The sequence below is a fragment of the Schistocerca piceifrons genome, chromosome 7 (assembly GCF_021461385.2).
Source record: "Schistocerca piceifrons isolate TAMUIC-IGC-003096 chromosome 7, iqSchPice1.1, whole genome shotgun sequence".
Classification (NCBI taxonomy): domain Eukaryota; kingdom Metazoa; phylum Arthropoda; class Insecta; order Orthoptera; family Acrididae; genus Schistocerca; species Schistocerca piceifrons.
In genome coordinates this window covers 249127892-249144965 of record NC_060144.1, presented here as the reverse complement: position 1 = coordinate 249144965, position 17074 = coordinate 249127892, and the positions used below count along the sequence as shown (strand labels likewise).

The 17074-nt window shown below is 43.5% G+C and overlaps 1 protein-coding gene across 1 annotated transcript in view; it reads right to left on the bottom strand.

Moving 5' to 3' along the window:
- LOC124805597 (myrosinase 1-like) overlaps positions 1–17074 on the bottom strand; it is a 303345-nt gene that overhangs the window by 57603 nt on the left and 228668 nt on the right. Inside the window, exon 7 of the mRNA XM_047266163.1 lies at positions 8345–8492. Coding sequence (XP_047122119.1) covers positions 8345–8492 — 148 coding nt within the window. The remainder of the gene's footprint in view (positions 1–8344; positions 8493–17074) is intronic.

The following is a 17074-nucleotide window of genomic DNA, read 5'->3' as shown; positions in this document are numbered from 1 at the left end:
GTATGTGTGAGCCAACAGAAAGTTTACGCGATCGGAGCAGAAAACTGTTGATTGGAATTTTGTGAGAAAATAACATCGCAACGATAAACGCCTTTGTTTTAATGATTGCCAATTCAATTCACGTATCAAGTCTGTGTCACTATCTCCCCTATTTGGCGATAGTACAAAACGAGCTGCCCTTCTTTGAACTTTTTCGATGTCACCCGTGAGTCGTACCTGATGCGGATCCCACACCGCACAGCAATACTACGGGCGGACAAGCGTGGCGCAAGCAGTCTCTTTAGTAGACCTGTTGCACCTTGTAAGTGTTCTGCCTATGAATCGCAGTCTTTGGTTTTCTCTACTCTCAACATTATCTATGTGATCGTTCCACTTTAGGCTATTTGTAATTGTAATCCCTAAGTATATAGTTGACTTTACAACCTTAAGATTTGTGTTACTTACCGCTTAATCCGAATTTAGCGGATCCCTTTTAGTACTCATGTGAATAACTTCACACTTTTCTTTATTCAGGGCCAATTGCTACTTTTCGCACCATACTGATATCTTATCTAAATCATTTTGCAATTCGTTTTGGTCATCTGATGACTTTATAAGACGGTAAATGACAGCATCATGTGCAGACAATTAATAGGGCTACTCAGATTGTCTCCTATGTCGTTAATATAGATCAGGAACAATAGAGGGCCTATAACATTTCCTTGGGGAACGCCGGATGTTACTTCTGTTTTACTCGATGACTTTCCATCTATTTCTACGAACTGCGACCTTTCTGACACGAAATCGCGAATCCAGTCGCACAAATGAGGCGATATACCATAGACACGCAATTTGGTTAGAAGACGCTTGTGAGGAACGGTGTCGAAAGCCATCTGGAAATCTAAAAATATGAAATCAATTTGACATCCCCTTTCGATAGGACTCTTTACCTCACTAGTATAAAGAGTTAGTTGTGTTTTACAAGAACGATGTCTTCTGAATCCGTGTTGACTATGTGTCAATAAATCGTTTTCTTCGAGGTAATTTCATATGTTCGAGCACAATATACGTTCCAAAACCCTACTGCAAATCGACGGTAGTGATATGGGCTTGTAATTCAACGAATTACTCATGTTTCCCTTTTTTGGTATTTGTGTGGTTTGAGCAATTTTCCAGTCTTTACGTACGGAAATTTCTGTGAGCGAGCGGTTGTATATAATTGCTAAATATGGAGCTATTGTGTCAGCATACTCAGAATGGAACCTGACTGGTATACAGTCTGGACCGGAGGCCTTGCCTTTATCAATTATTTAAGCTGCTTTGCTACACCGAGGATATCAACTTCTATATTTCTCTTCTTGGCAGTTTTCAAGAACAAATGACGGACACACTTAAATATTCTGTGTGAATCCGCACCATTGGTCGGAGCCTAGCAGCTGTCGTACTACGGAAGCACAGTGTTATGACTGGACTGCTCTTAACACCACAATAAAAACGCCTGAGTAAGGAGTATTGCCGAGAACGGACACTGTTAACAAATGGAGTGGCATTCTCGTCGGCGATGACCCTTCTGCACTGTCCGGGTTGACCCTCGTCGGGGAGCATGGCGACAATCAGGAGAGGTCCATTTTTCCCCAGGTTTCGGACATGCACAGTGGTGTTTCTCCCGGAGTCATGGTGTGGTGAATCGTAGTGTGCGATTTCAGGTCACGGCTAGTATTGACTGAGGGAATTCTGACGCCACAATATTACGCGACAGCGACACTATAGAGGTGCCATATTTCAACAGGACAATGCTCGTCAACAGACGCCATATGCCTTTATTAATACACTACTGGCCATTAAAATTGCTACACCACGAAGATGACGTGCTACAGACGCGAAATTTAACCGACAGGAAGAAGATGCTGTGATATGCAAATGATTAGATTTTCACAGCATCCACACAAAGTTGGCGCCGGTGGCGACACCTACAACGTGCTGACATGAGGAAAATTTCCAACCGGTTTCTCATACACAAACAGCAGTTGCCGGCGTTGCCTCGTGAAACGTTGTTGTGATGCCTCGTGTAAGGAGGAGAAATGCGTACCATCACGTTTCCGGATTGTAGCATATCGCGATTGCGGTTTATCGTATCGCGACATTGCTGCTCGCGTTGGTCGAGATCCAATGACTATTAGCAGAATATGGAATCGGTGGGTTCAGGAGGGTAATACGGAACGCTGTGCTGGATCCAAACGGCCTCGTGTCACTAGCAGTCGAGATGACAGGCATCTTATCCGCATGGCTGTAATGGATCGTGCAGCCACGTCTCGATCCCTGAGTCAGCAGATGGGGACGTTTGCAAGACAACAACCATCTGCACGACGACGTTTGCAGCAGCATGGACTATCAGCTCGGAGACTATGGCTGCGTTTACCCTTCACGCTGCATCACAGACAGGAACGCCTGCGATGGTGTACTCAACGACGAACCTGGGTGCACGAATGGCAAAACCTCATTTTTTCGAATGAATCCAGGTTCTGTTTACAGCATCATGAAGGTCGCATCCGTGTCTGGCGGCATAGCGGTGAACGCACATTGGAAGCGGGTATTCGTCATCGCCATATTGGCGTATCACCCGGCGTGATGGTATGGGGTGGGGTGCCATTGGTTACACGTCTCGGTCAACTCTTGTTCCCATTGACGGCACTTTGAACAGTGGACGTTACATTTCAGATGTGTTACGACCCGTTGCTCTACCCTTCATTCGATCCCTGCGAAACCCTACATGTCAGCAGGATAATGCACGACCGCATGTTGCACGTCCTGTACGGGCCTTTCTGGATACGGAAAATGTTCGACTGCTGCCCTTACCAGCACATTCTCCAGATCTCTCACCAACTGAAAACATCTGGTCAATGGTGGCCGAGTAACTGGCTCGTCACAATACGCCATCACCAGGGTTGGGTTGTTTTTGGGGAAGGAGACCAGACAGCGAGGTCATCGGTCTCATCGGATTAGGGAAGGAAGTCGGCTGTGCTCTTTCAGAGGAACCATCCCGGCATTTGCCTGGAATGACTTAGGGAAATCACGGAAAACCTAAATCAGGATGGCCGGACGTGGGATTGAACCGTCGTCCTCCCGAATGCCGTCATCATTACTCTTGATGAACTGTGGTATCGTGTTGAAGCTGCATGGGCAGCTGTACCTGTACACGCCATCAAAGCTCTGTTTGACTCAATGCCCATGCGTATCAAGGCTGTTATTACGGCCAGAGGTGGTTGTTCTAGGTACTGATTTCTCAGGATTTATGCACCCAAATTGCGTGAAAAATGTAATCACATGTCAGTTCTAGTAAAATATATTTGTCCAATGACTATCCGTTTATAATCTGCATTTCTTCTTGGTGTAGCAATTTTAATGGCCAGTAGTGTAGTATGCTACTACCGTTAATAGCAATATCCCCAGATGTGGCTCCGATAAAACATGTGTTGCACCAGCTCGTACGTCAACTCTGCCCGAGTGCCAGTGTCCAGGGCATCAAGGAATTGTTACAACAGTTCTGGACCAGCTTGCCTGTGGAGAGGAAGAAACATCTTTCCAGCACCCTTCCAAACCGAATTAATGGGTACAGTGGGTGCAACGCCATACCGGTAAGTTGGCTACTGCCAAGTTCTTCGCAAATTTCACTCGATTTTGTCGTCACTGAAATAACATCAGATACCCTCTCAACCCATGACGTTTTTCCGTTTGCCCCTTCCGGGTGCTTCACCTTTTTTGTCCGACAGGGTAGTTGGGGCCTTTCAGCAGTGCTACGAAAACTGGAAACAAAGCCTCCGTCGATGTACAACTGATTAAGGTAATCTCTTTAAAGAGGATAGCAATGATATGCAAAAACAAAATTCTTTCAAAAATAAGGTAGCCTCATTCCTGTTCTGCTGCACTTTGTAAGTCTGCGATTAACATTATAGTGGTGTGTTTGGTTCATAAACTTAATTACGAAATGAATTTAGGTAACTGTTTCATCATGCAGTTCCTTCTGCTTCTTTCCTCATTTAATGCGTGACACACAGATCCACCTGCTGATATTTGGCATTTCATTATTGTGGATTGAAAGCATTATTGACGCTTCCACTTGAGGATGCTCTCATTCTACGCCCCATAATTTAGCAGTGGCTAACTGGGCGTCTGAACTCATTACTTCAGTTGTCCTGCATTTTACAAAATTTGATCCTATTCCGTCAGTTTTAAATTGGCAGTATTCACTCTTTCACAAATACAGTTATGCAGGGGGAGAAAGGGAGAATAAGTATGAGCATTTTAAACATCTTTGTTTTTGTGACAGGCAAGTCCTACGTCAGATAAGTCTTGACAACTATCACTTTGATTTGACTTATTCAAATGGCTCAAATGGCTCTGAGCACTATGGGACTCAACTGCTGTGGTCATAAGTCCCCTAGAACTTAGAACTACTTAAACCTAACTAACCTAAGGACATCACACACATCCATGCCCGAGGCAGGATTCGAACCTGCTACCGTAGCGGTTGTGCGGTTCCAGACTGTAGCGCCTTTAACCGCTCGGCCACTCCGGCCGGCATTTGACTTATTCAGTAACTTGATTGCTCCATATGGTTCAGTCATAATCTAAGAATTTATAAACCTATATTTGAGATACCTCAGTGACATTAACTGTGGGCTATTCGATGAACTGCAAGTTTTCAGTTCTTTAGAGACCAAATAAAATCTTAAGTTATACAATATCAAAATCAATAAAATAAATATATTACACGGTGTGTATGTTGTATAATGAACCAGCATAAATAACACATAATTATTATATAGCCTACAGGTGTCACTGGCGAGTGAGATTGATGTTCGGTGGTTGTGAACACTATAGCGGAAGCTCGTAAGTTTTTATTTCACTATATCGCCTCTTCAAGGTATCTGACGTGTGAATGTCGCAATGGTTACTACATACTAAATGCTTGAACTAAACCTGGCTACCTGTCTTTCTTACATCTCTCTAACCTGCCTTTAGCACATCTGTGACGAATTCAGTGTAATTATCGTAAATCGTAAATAATAACCTCGAACCAAAATTCTCTCGTATTTGATATTCAAGCAAAAACAGTAGCCATCTCCTCTGAAATGGAACACCGTCACAGTGCGACAAACAAATCAGTAATGCATGGGTTGTATTTGTTTTTAGAGTATACCCTAACAAGGATCAGTTGTAGGAAAATAATTTGGTTGTGAGATTCAAATCAGGTCTGACTTTAATAAATCATTTATTTACTCTAACATCTGGAATACACCACGTTAAAATAACAGAGACGAAGTTTCGAACGATATGTGCATAAAGTCTCGAAAAGTTAATTGAGATATTGCTCCGGATACAACAAGCACAAAATCATAATTAAACACAAGACTCTCTAGGAGCTCAATTTAATCACGAATACCTCTGAAACACTGTGTGGAGGTACCTCATCTACGTGGAAGACTGCTTGTGAAACGCTACAAGCTTTCCCAATCTCTGCAGCTCACCAGTGCTAAGTAAACGAGTCCAAGACCAAAGAAACAATACAGTTAACCGGACAACACATGTTCCGTAGCGAATTCCGTAAACTGTCTGCCACGCAGAAAGTGAATAGCACTAAAGCGAAATGCAACACTTACTCCAAACTTAGCAAACATGCACCTCAATCGCCGCCAGGCCAAGACGTCTCAGCAGGGCCGCAAGTGACCGAAATTATTCTTCTCTAAACCGACTACCCGCTTTTAAGGAAAAAGCGTGGAGGGGATGACACACAGCCAGTGCCACAGTGACCAACGAAAATTTTGCTTTACTGACATCAATACGGGAGAACCCTGCAGCAATTTCCCATTCTCGACTTACAGAACGTAACATCAAGTGATTCGTGTCGGCTGCTAGCCACGCTCCACACACTGCTCGAGCCCTATGCAACTACGCACGTTGGCGGGCAAGACCCATTTGATCGGATAACAAGATCTGAAGGGAAAGGCAACGAATTTTCACACGGTTGGCAAGCAGCATCACGTCGGCCCATTCTTAGATATGTATACAGAGAGGTGAAATCGTTAAGCGCTACGCTGTAGGGGCTTGCAGTGGCTTAGTGGATGGGTGTTGTGTGATGTCCTTAGGTTAGTTAGGTTTAAGTAGTTCTAAGTTCTAGGGGACTGATGACCATAGATGTTAAGTCCCATAGTGCTCAGAGCCATTTTGAGCTTAGTGGCAACTGTCTTCAAGGTGAAAATACACTACTGACCACTAAAATTGCTACACCAAGAAGAAATGCAGATGATAAACGGATATTCATTGGACAAATATATTATACTAGAACTGACATGTGATTACATTTTCACGCAATTTGGGTTCATAGATCCTGATTAATCAGTACCCAGAACAACCACCTCCGGCTGTAATAACGGCCTTCATACGCCTGGGCATTGAGTCAAACAGAGCTTGGATGGCGTGTACAGGTACAGCTGCCCATGCAGCTTCAACACGATACCACAGTTCACATCAAGAGTAGTGACTGGCGTATTGTGACGAGCCAGTTGCTCGGCCACCATTGACCAGAGGTTTTCAATTGGTGAGAGATCTGGAGAATGTGCTGGCCAGGGCAGCAGTCGAACATTTTCCGCATCCAGAGAGGCCCGTTGCCCACATCAAATACAGCCAAGAAACGAGAAACAAAAATGAATGGAATATCGCTAACCATGTCACATGCTACTGAAATAATCACGAATATCACTTGATTCGGCGAACATTATCATTTGTTACTGCAGTTGAACGGCCTTTCCACGTAAAAGAAAATATGATATTATCGAGCCTATTATTAGATATGCTTTCTCTCATCTTCTCGTGCATATAAATCAGCGCACTGACTTCCAAGAAATCAGTTTTATTATTATGTGCCTTTATTGTATTAACACTATTTTTGTCGCTAATTACCACAACATCTGCAACATTAGGCTCCTTCACCTTCCATTAGGCATTTTTCAGTAAAATGTTCTCATTTATGAGAGTGCAAACTGACGACAATGTCATGACTCATTTCCTATATTAAATCATAGTTACAGCAACTAAAGCTAAGTCAGAAGACGCTCTCCCACCTATCATGTAGTTTATTTACATACTGCACTAGCACTATCACGATCTTCACTTCAGTCCGTTCCGTAGCTGTTACAAATTGTTTAAATTATTTCAAACCTACTCAGGTGTCATGTTCTTTTTCCTTTTTCCTTTTTGGTCTTATACCATTTTCATGTACCCTGATAAATGGAAGCAAAAGCAATTCAGTGCATTGGTTATCAGTTAAAAGCTAAACAACAACAAATCAGATAATGAAAAATGATGCGCTTAAAAAAATCTTACTTTACAGAAATTGAGCGATGGCACATCATGCCATATTAGTCTCTACATATGTTAAATCTGACAGGTGTTTCTATGACTGTGCTTTCGGAACTGACATTACTGAGAGGGATCTGGCAACATTGTCGACTTCCCCGTGGCCACGCTTCGGGGTCAGTCCTTAACGTGAAGCACAAATCTGAAACATGTCCGTAACGTAAGAAACCCAATACAGCGTAAAAAGTAAACATGCAAACGTTTTTATTTAGCAGCCTCTGATCACCAAATTTTCTGGTTTTCAAAGATTGTTAAATAAAAACTGTTATTGGTGTAGTGGTTGCCGTTCTCCTTCTGACATAAAATCTTTAACTTTAGCAGAGTGGTGCTTAGTCAGGCAATAAAATGAAGACAATGAACACCAATGATTAATTATATGTCAAATGACGTCCAGCTGCCAGAAAGCTAAAAAATCTATTGTCACAAGAATGATAGCAATGACTCTTTTGGTATAAAGTTCCTAACGCTTATAAAGTGAAACTGTGTTTCTTTAGTGCTTCATGCAGTTGTCATAAACACAATATTACTTTCACCGTTTATATGTTAGCATCGTTAATACGACACAAGCTTAGAACTATGTGTAATTCCAAAAGTCATTGCACTCGATTTGCACTAAGTAATAATTGTTAATATGGACATGGCACTACGGCAAATGCTGTTATTTAGAGGTTCTTCTAAACGACACAGCAGACATACAGAGACGATATACTCGACATGCAGAGACGAAGTAGATAGGTGTCACCAACGGCCTATGTCTATCAATTTCATGAATTCAGAGTTTTACAGCTCTAGCTTCACCAAATCAGAGTGTAAAGATATTACTTTGCTATACTAGTCCAATTTCTAAAACAAGAGTCACCTAGTAACAAATCAATCACTGGATTACAAGAACAGAACGAAGCCCATTATGCCTTCCGTCTTACGTGAAGTTTCGGGGCCCTGGACTCACCCTTGAGGTCAGCGATCTCTTGCGCCGTGAACTGAGGTAGCCGAGAGATCCAGATGCCGTCCTTGATGCTGTTATTGTAGATCCGCTCCTTCATGACCGCTGGGTAGTCGCCGTCTGAGGTGTAAATTGGATGAGCAAACCAGCCGAGCTGCGACAGAAAAACCAGACGATAACACACCAGCGGTAAAGTTCTTGATTTCTGTCACCTTTTGGTAGACAGAATAAATTCATATTAACAAGAATGAAAGACAGAGTCCAATTTTGGTAAACATTTTTGGAATGCAGTGATCAATAAATTGTTATATTTAGATTAAAGTTCAGTCTTGATCACGTTATGTCTGTTTTAATGAGTAACCGGTTTCGGTTTTTCTATAAAACCATCATCAGACCCATTGGTCCCTTGGGTTGGTTGCACAGCAGCAAGGAGAGCTCCACCTACCAACCCAAGGGACCAATGGGTCTGATGATGGTTTTATAGAAAAAACCGAAACCGGTTACTCATTAAAACAGACATAACGTGATCAAGACTGAACTTTAATCTAAATTTAAAGACAGAGTCCATTTTATTCTCGTTCAAGTTTTAATTCAAATTAACATTCACTCAAGTGAAAAGCAGCTGATTAAAATATAAAGTTCATAGACGACATAATCATCTTGAAAGATAGCCAAAATTAACTTCCAAAAAATATTGAATGAAATGTACAGGGTTAATAATGTTCAAACTACTTACGAAAGCGAAATAAATTAATAGAAAGAAGAATGTCAAGCTAATATTACAACTGGATGAGACTAAATGAACAACTCAAGGAATGGCAAGCTAATATCACAACTGGAGGAGACTAATCGAACAGTTCAAGGAATTCGTCCATCAAGAAAGCAAGACCACACAATATATGCAAACTAAAAGACGTATCAGAATCTGTTTGGTACATCTGTACCGAAATCTTCATTTATGCGCCATACGCCACTATATTTCCGGTACTCATTAGTCAGATGACAATCATCGTAGCTTGGGGAAAGCCGAGGGCAGCCAGTATTGACGATGTATATGATAATGGAAAGCCTTATGATAAATCAAGTATTCGACAACATAAAACTTTGAAAGTTATCTGTATTTCAATTATTAGTAATAATTAAAATATCGTCTCTTAGATGAAACTACTTATCTTACTTGGGATATCTTGACCTCGCACTTCGACTGAGATACCTCAGTTGTTTCAAAATACTTCTTAAGGAAACTGTCAGAAAATAAGTTGAGCTTAGTGTCAATTTATCCCCCACAAACCCTGTTATGTCACTGCCAATAAGAGGGAGCTCCAACTTCCATCCAAAATCAGCAATGTTAGTCGTAATTTCTGAAAAGGAAGCCAAAAGCGAAGAACTTGGATCACCTGATGTCAGCTGACAGTTAAAACTAAAATGACCAGTACAAAAACCGACTGATAACTTCAAGCAGTTTTATGTTGTAACCGAGAATGTTACATCAGAATCAAATTTTATTACGTGAAAATTTAAGTTCGTATGAACGAAGAGTCTTCCGTCTAAATCAATCGATTACATGCAGATAGAGCGTAAGCAAAAATGTAACTATTCACCTCGTAATATTTTAGCTGTGTGCAAAGAAAGAATTTTTTGTCAAGTCTGAGTTTTAGAGAAGGATCAAAACGCGGTTAGGCTTACGATCTCTTAAAAGCATTTTAGAGAAAAATTCTAACTGCGCCCGATACTGAAAACAAGAGTGACACAAAAGAGGAAGCATGGTGAGCCGCCTCAAACCAATCAAAAATTGTTGCAAGGAAGAAAAAGAACAAGATCCCAGAAACAATAGTGCATTCCTCTGACAGTAACAGAGATGCACGTGTTGTCATTAAAAAATTTGGTTGCAAATGCGCAAAAACGTAAAAGAACTTCAGAAAAATTAATTTTCACTACCGAAAAAAAATACTTTTTCGTAACCGGAAAAGATAAAAACAGTTTCGTTAAACTGAATTTCAGTTTACATGGTAGACACGTTTTGCACCTTCGCTTTTATTCTGTCCCATCCTGCGTACATAACTCTACTACTGCTTGCAGATGGCGCTGCATCGAAGTTGGTGTGTTGACTGTGGGCACAGGCGAAAGTTACTGTAGGGGCTGCACAGGGCAAAAGGCTGTGTATTGTGTTCGGTGGTGTGAGTGTGTTGGTTATCTCCATGTACACTTTGGGAAGTTACTGTTTTACGTAGGTAGCGGAACAAAGTCCCGACAGTGATATGAAAGTGCATTTATGTTTTGCTTTTCACTTTAAGCGTTTAAAGAATGGACTTCATATAAACAAATCGTGGAGTGGACCGTATTTTTAATAACGATTTTAAGTACAGAAAGCAGAGTAAAATGATGACGGGTGACGTTTTGTGGAAGCGCACGAAGAAGAATTGCCGGCCGCGGTGGCCGAGCGGCTCTAGGTGCTTCAGTCCGGAACCGCGCGACCGCTACGGTCGCAGGTTCGAATCCTGCCTCAGGCATGGATGTGTGTGATGTCATTAGGTTAGTTAGGTTTAAGTAGTTCTCAGTTCTAGGGGACTGATGACCTCAGATGTTAAGTCTCATAGTGCTCAGAGCCATTTGAACCATTTGAAGTCCCCCCTGATTTATGGTCCAGTATAGCAGCAGATCAAATCAGAACTACAGAGGCTGCGGAGTCGTTTCATCGACATTTAAAACAACAATTTTACGAACACCATGCTTCTATTCACGAGTTTACGGAGGTATTAAACAATATTCCAAAGTGAAACATACCTGTATTTGAACACAGTGCATTCTAAAAGAAAAACAGATAGACGTGACCGTGGAAATCGGCGTTTTGCTACTGAATTGTGGGACAAATATCAGCGTGGTGAATCTTCATTACTGGAATACGTATAAAGAATTGCACATCGCTTCCAGTATGTCCGTCACTGGGACAAAAGTTTCACCGGGGCAACCAGTGTGCTGCGCTGCCATTCCAAAGGTAAGCTGTTTTACTCTTTATATTTGCGGTACTGACTTCTAATATTTTGCGGTAACGAGACATGCAATTTTGCGGTGATGAAAACAGGATATTCAGGAGTAAAGCTAGACTGTTTTGGGAAGTGAAATCCACGGAAAAATGCGACGCCCTAGACAGCGGCTTCACGCACCATAGCCTCGCGGTGTTGACCCCAGACGGAGAGATGCCCATTCTCGAAGTGCGCACCTCGGTCAGATCAACGGATCTCTTCCCAGCCGCCCTGCAGCACGAGATGAGCCGTTATCGTTGATGAATCACAATCAGATGCGGATGACGCACTGGGCGTCAGCTGAAATATCTCTCAAGTACGGAACTAGGCCGGCAGCGATACTTTGTCAGATTAACTCCTGTTGTGTTCGAAGCTCAGCTCAGCTCTTTCATGGTGCTATCAGTTCACGCTCACCTGTTGTCCAACAGTGCTCTAGCCAGTCACAGTTCTCCACAGATATTTCAGTGAAGTCATAACATAAACGTAAACTCCGTCCACAGACCGTCGTGGGCCCATCGGTAACGACCGACCGCCATGTCCTCCACTGCCAATGGCGGCGCTGGATACGGTGTCGACGGGCATGTGGTTTGCACCCGGCCCTTGTCATTTTCGTGACGTGGAGCCGCTACTGCTCGATCAAGTAGCTCCAAATTCGAACCTCGATAAATAAAAACACCGGGTGGTTATAATTAAACTTTCCCTATTTAACACTTTATAGCACGGAAACTAACTACCGTACGAGTACCAAACGTGGTAACCTTAATGTCAAGGACATGGGGCAGAGAAATAATGCAGAATCAATTCAAGTGAAACACTTTTAATGCGCTGCTACGGTACATCATACCATTACATACCGGTACCAGTACTGCTACAAAAGGGGCTCAATACAGCGCCCATCAGTGGCCAGAAGAGTCTGAAAGCGCAGGACTGCATTCTGCACAGCAGAACGAAGCATGTCCGTAGATATGCTGGCTACCTCTCTTGACATGCTGCGCTTCACATCAGCGCACGTGTGAATGTTCCCCCGGTAAACTCTGTCCTTCAGGTAGCCCCAGCCGGCCGGAGTGGCCGTGCGGTTCTAGGCGCTACAGTCTGGAACCGAGCGACCGCTACGGTCGCAGGTTCGAATCCTGCCTCGGGCATGGATGTGTGTGATGTCCTTAGGTTAGTTAGGCTTAATTAGTCCTAAGTTCTAGGCGACTGATGACCTCAGAAGTTAAGTCGCATAGTGCTCAGAGCCATTTGAGGTAGCCCCACAACCAGCAATCACGGGGAGTGAGATCAGGCGATCATGGCGACCAAGTACTTGAAAACGATCGGCTGATAAATTGATCGTTTGCAAATGTGTTTCGGAGAAGCAGGTGAACTCCTCGAGCGATGTTCGGTGGGATCCCATCTTACATGAAAACTATTGAGATCAATGCGTCTCTCTCCTGTAGGGCAAGTATGACACTCTGGCTATGCATATCGTAGTAACGCTGGCCAGTCACACTGCACGCCTTTGGTCCTTGGACGTCAACCTGTTCAAAAAAGAAGGGGCCAATGATGAACGTAGGTGTGAAGCCACACCATAGGGTGACACGTTCACCGAACAGAGGAACTTCATGCACAGTGACTGGAGGTGAAGATCCCCACAATCGGAAATTCTGTGTTCGCCTCACCAGTCAGAGAAAAATGAGTTTCGTCTGTCCATATAATGGTCCAAGATCAGCCATCGTCAAGATCAATCCTCATGAGAAAGTCGAGAGCGAGGCTAACACGTCGTTGTTCGTCCTGTAGTTCAAGCTAATATACCATTTGAGAATAGTTCGAAGCACCTTCCGTACAGTGGACCACGGGATGTTCAACTGTAATGCCACAGCAGGCGCACTGCCTGACGATCGGGAATTGCGGGCAGCGTTGTCTGCCACAGCAACAGTGATTTCATCAACCACCTGTGGTGCAACCGGCCGTCTGTCTCTTCCCGGAGCGACGCCCAGTTCTTCGCTTGATTCGAACTTCTTCATCATGCTCCGCAAAGCGGGTGGAGAAAGAGGGCCCTTCTGTAACCCATTCAGCCGGCGATATTCTCGAAGTGCAGCTGCAGCAGTACTGTTGTTTTGATAATAGGGCTTCCCTAATAATGCCCAGCTCCTTTCGTCCAAGCTCATGTTGACACGTCAACAAGTGCACTGCGACTAGTCAGGTGTGTGAGACTATGAATCACGATGACTGATCACAGCACCCGGTTGCCACTGCAGGAACTGGACAGTAGCGCTGTGACGCATAGAAATCATGCAGCCAATAATCTGGACATTAATGCTACCAAGTTTGGTTCTCGTACGGTAATCAGTTTCCGTGTTATAACGTGTTAGATAGGGAAAGTTTAATTATAACCACTCGGTAGTTGTCCGATTCCTTAACTAAATACTCCGATAAATAGAAGAATACATGGTAAATCGGAGCGATTGTCATGACACACCTCCCGCAAACAGTCTATATTTCAAAATTAAGTGTTTCATTAGCTGTTTCCGATGCCTTCTGCCACTCAGTTCTTCGCGACACTCCTTTGCTTACTTAAAAATGGATAATATAGAGGAGAGTGTCGTACCTGAAGGGCTGTACCAGGGACTCATTATATTGTTTTAGTTGTTGTGAGACGTGGGGTTTTGTTGTGTGCAGTGTTTCTAAACATCACGAGTTTTACATATTTCACCTCCGTATTGTATATTAAAGCTATTTGGAGGACCTTGTTAATTCCTCAATTACAGAGTTTTATGGAGAGCAAAATACAGGGTGAACATTAACAAAACAAACAAACTGCATGGACGGATTCCTAACTGGAAATGGAGGAAAAGAGGTCCTACGAACATGTGTCCAGAAATGCACGGTGTGCATGCAACACCAACAAATAGTCCCAGAACAAAGTATAGACCTGCATCGCATCCATGTCACAACACATGTTAAAAGTAGCTTCCATGCGATCTCAGGAGGTAGAAATAGTAGCAGTTGTAATGCAGGGTACATACACTACTGGCCATTAAAATTACTACACCACGAAGATGACGTGCCACAGACGAGAAATTTAACCGACAGGAAGAAGATGCTGTGAAATGCAAATGATTAGATTTTCAGAACATTCACACAAGGTTGGCGCCGATGGCGACACCTACAACGTGCTGACATGAGGAAAGTTTCCAACCGATTTATCATACACAAACAGCAGTTACCGGCGTTGCCTAGTGAAATGTTGTTCTGATGCCTCGTGTAAAGAGGAGAAATGCGTACCATCACGTTTCCGACTATGATAAAAGTCGGATTGTAGCCTATCGCGATTGCGGTTTATCGTATCACGACATTACTGCTCGCGTTGGTCGAGATCCAATGATTGTTAGCAGAATATAGAATCGGTGGGTTCGGGAGGGTAATGCGGAACGCCGTGCTGGATCCCAACGGCCTCGTATCACTAGCAGTCGAGATGGCAGGAATCTTATCCGCATGGCTGTAACGGACCGTGCAGCCACGTCTCGATCCCTGAGTCAACGCATGGGCACGTTTGCAAGACAACAACCATCTGCACGAACAGTTCGACGACGTTTGCAGCAGCATGGACTATCAGCTCGTAGACCATGGCTGCGGTTACCCTTGACGCTGCATCAGAGACAGGAGTGCCTGCGATGGTGTACTCAACGACGAACCTGGGTGCACGAATGGCAAAACGTCATTTTTTCGGATGAATCCAGGTTCTGTTTACAGCATCACGATGGTCGCATTTGTGTTTGGCGACATCGCGGTGAACGCACATTGGAAGCGTGTATTCGTCATCGCCATTCTGGCGTATCACCCAGCGTGATGGTATGGGGTGCCATTGCTTACACGTCTCGGTCACCTCTTGTTCGCATTGACGGCACTTTGAACAGTGGACGTTACATTTCAGATGTGTTACGACCCGTGGCTCTACTCTTCATTCGATCCCTACGAAACCCTACATTTCAGCGGGATAACCGCATGTTGCAGGTCCTGTACGGGCCTTTCTGGGTACAGAATATGTCCGACTGCTGCCCTGGCCAGCACATTCTCCAGATCTCTCACCAATTGAAAACTTTTTGTCAATGGTGGTCGAGCAACTGGCTCGTCACAATACGCCAGTCATTACTCTTGACGAACTGTGGTATCGCGTTGAAACTGCATGGGCAGCTGTACCTGTACACGCCACCCAAGCTCTGTCTGACTCAATGCCCAGACGTATCAAGGCTGTTATTGCGGCCAGAGGATCTATGCACCCAGATTGCGTGAAAATCTAATCACATGTCAGTTCTAGTATAATATATTTATCCAATGAATACCCGTTTATCATCTGCATTTCTTCTTGGTGTAGCAATTTTAATGGCCAGTAGTGTATTTTCACCTTCAAGACAGCTGCCACTAAGCCACTGCAAGCCCCTACAGCATTGCGCTTAACGATTTCACCTCTCTGTATACATATCTAAGAATGGGCCGACGTGATGCTGCTTGCCCACAGTGAGAAAATTGCCTGTTATGATATTTCAGCTTGCACCATGTTGGCGAACCTCCTGCCTGGAGTTCCTTCTAGGGCTCGTCTCAATATCTTGTAGAACCCCGTCTTTCAAATACGGTGCACGCACTGTCCGCCGCCTCACTGCACATTCGTCTGTCTGGAAGAACACGTGATCACACAAGCGCCCGAAAACGGCTTGATATGTTTTGTAATGTGATTGGTGTCTCGTAGGGTACTTGTTTTGGTATAACCGTGCTGCCTCTCGACCATCTGCTTGGTCTCGGCTTGTTCCCCATATGAACACCAGACCATTCTGCTGCTTATAGTACACTGCGCCAATCACGCAGCCTACAACACACAAGGAACACGTGACACGTGGTCACAGAATCTGTCCTTCGTCAGCGTCATCTACAGCGACAACGTCGCACTTCCGGGCATATGTTTATAGGACCTTTTTCCTCCATTTCCAGTGAGGAATCAGTCCCTACAGTTTGTCGGTTTTATTATTGTTCACCCCGTATTTTTTTAAACGTGCGGACGTTAAAGTCGTACTTCGTTGGTACTGCACCATCCTGTGGCTTGAAAAGGAAGACGCACTTCTACGACGAAACCTTGATATTTGCGAATGACCGCAGTTTCTCTAATGTCTCAGCAACTTACCCTGTATTGAAAATGGAAATTTGTGTTAGTCGACAATAGCTTTTATTTAAGAACGTTTTTATCTTGCAACTCGTTTTTGATAATACTTCCTAATTTGATTTCACTTATTGATTATTGGCGTGTACTTGAGTAATAATGTAACACAAGATCATTAAATACAGTACTGAACAGATTTTCTCGACTGAAATACTTCTAAATTCGAACAGAATATTTATCCTACGTGCTTGCCCATGTTGTACCTTGCAATGGGTTTTCACATTTAGATGAAAAAAAGAAGTTACCTTTCCGGAGTACGTTTTGTAATTTTAGAAGCAGTCTGAAAAAACATGAAGTGAGTGCTATCATTTCAGAATGGACTAAGAATAGATATTACATTTCTATTATTGGGCTGGCTAGAGGCGAAAGTCTGCATGTTAAGAAAAGGAAGGAGTATTAACATCCCGTCAAGATCGAGGTCATTAGAGACGGAGAACAAGCTCGTATTGTGTAAAGGATGGGGAAGGAAATCGGCCGTTCGCTTTCAAAGAAACCGTTCTGACATTTACCTGGAGCGAT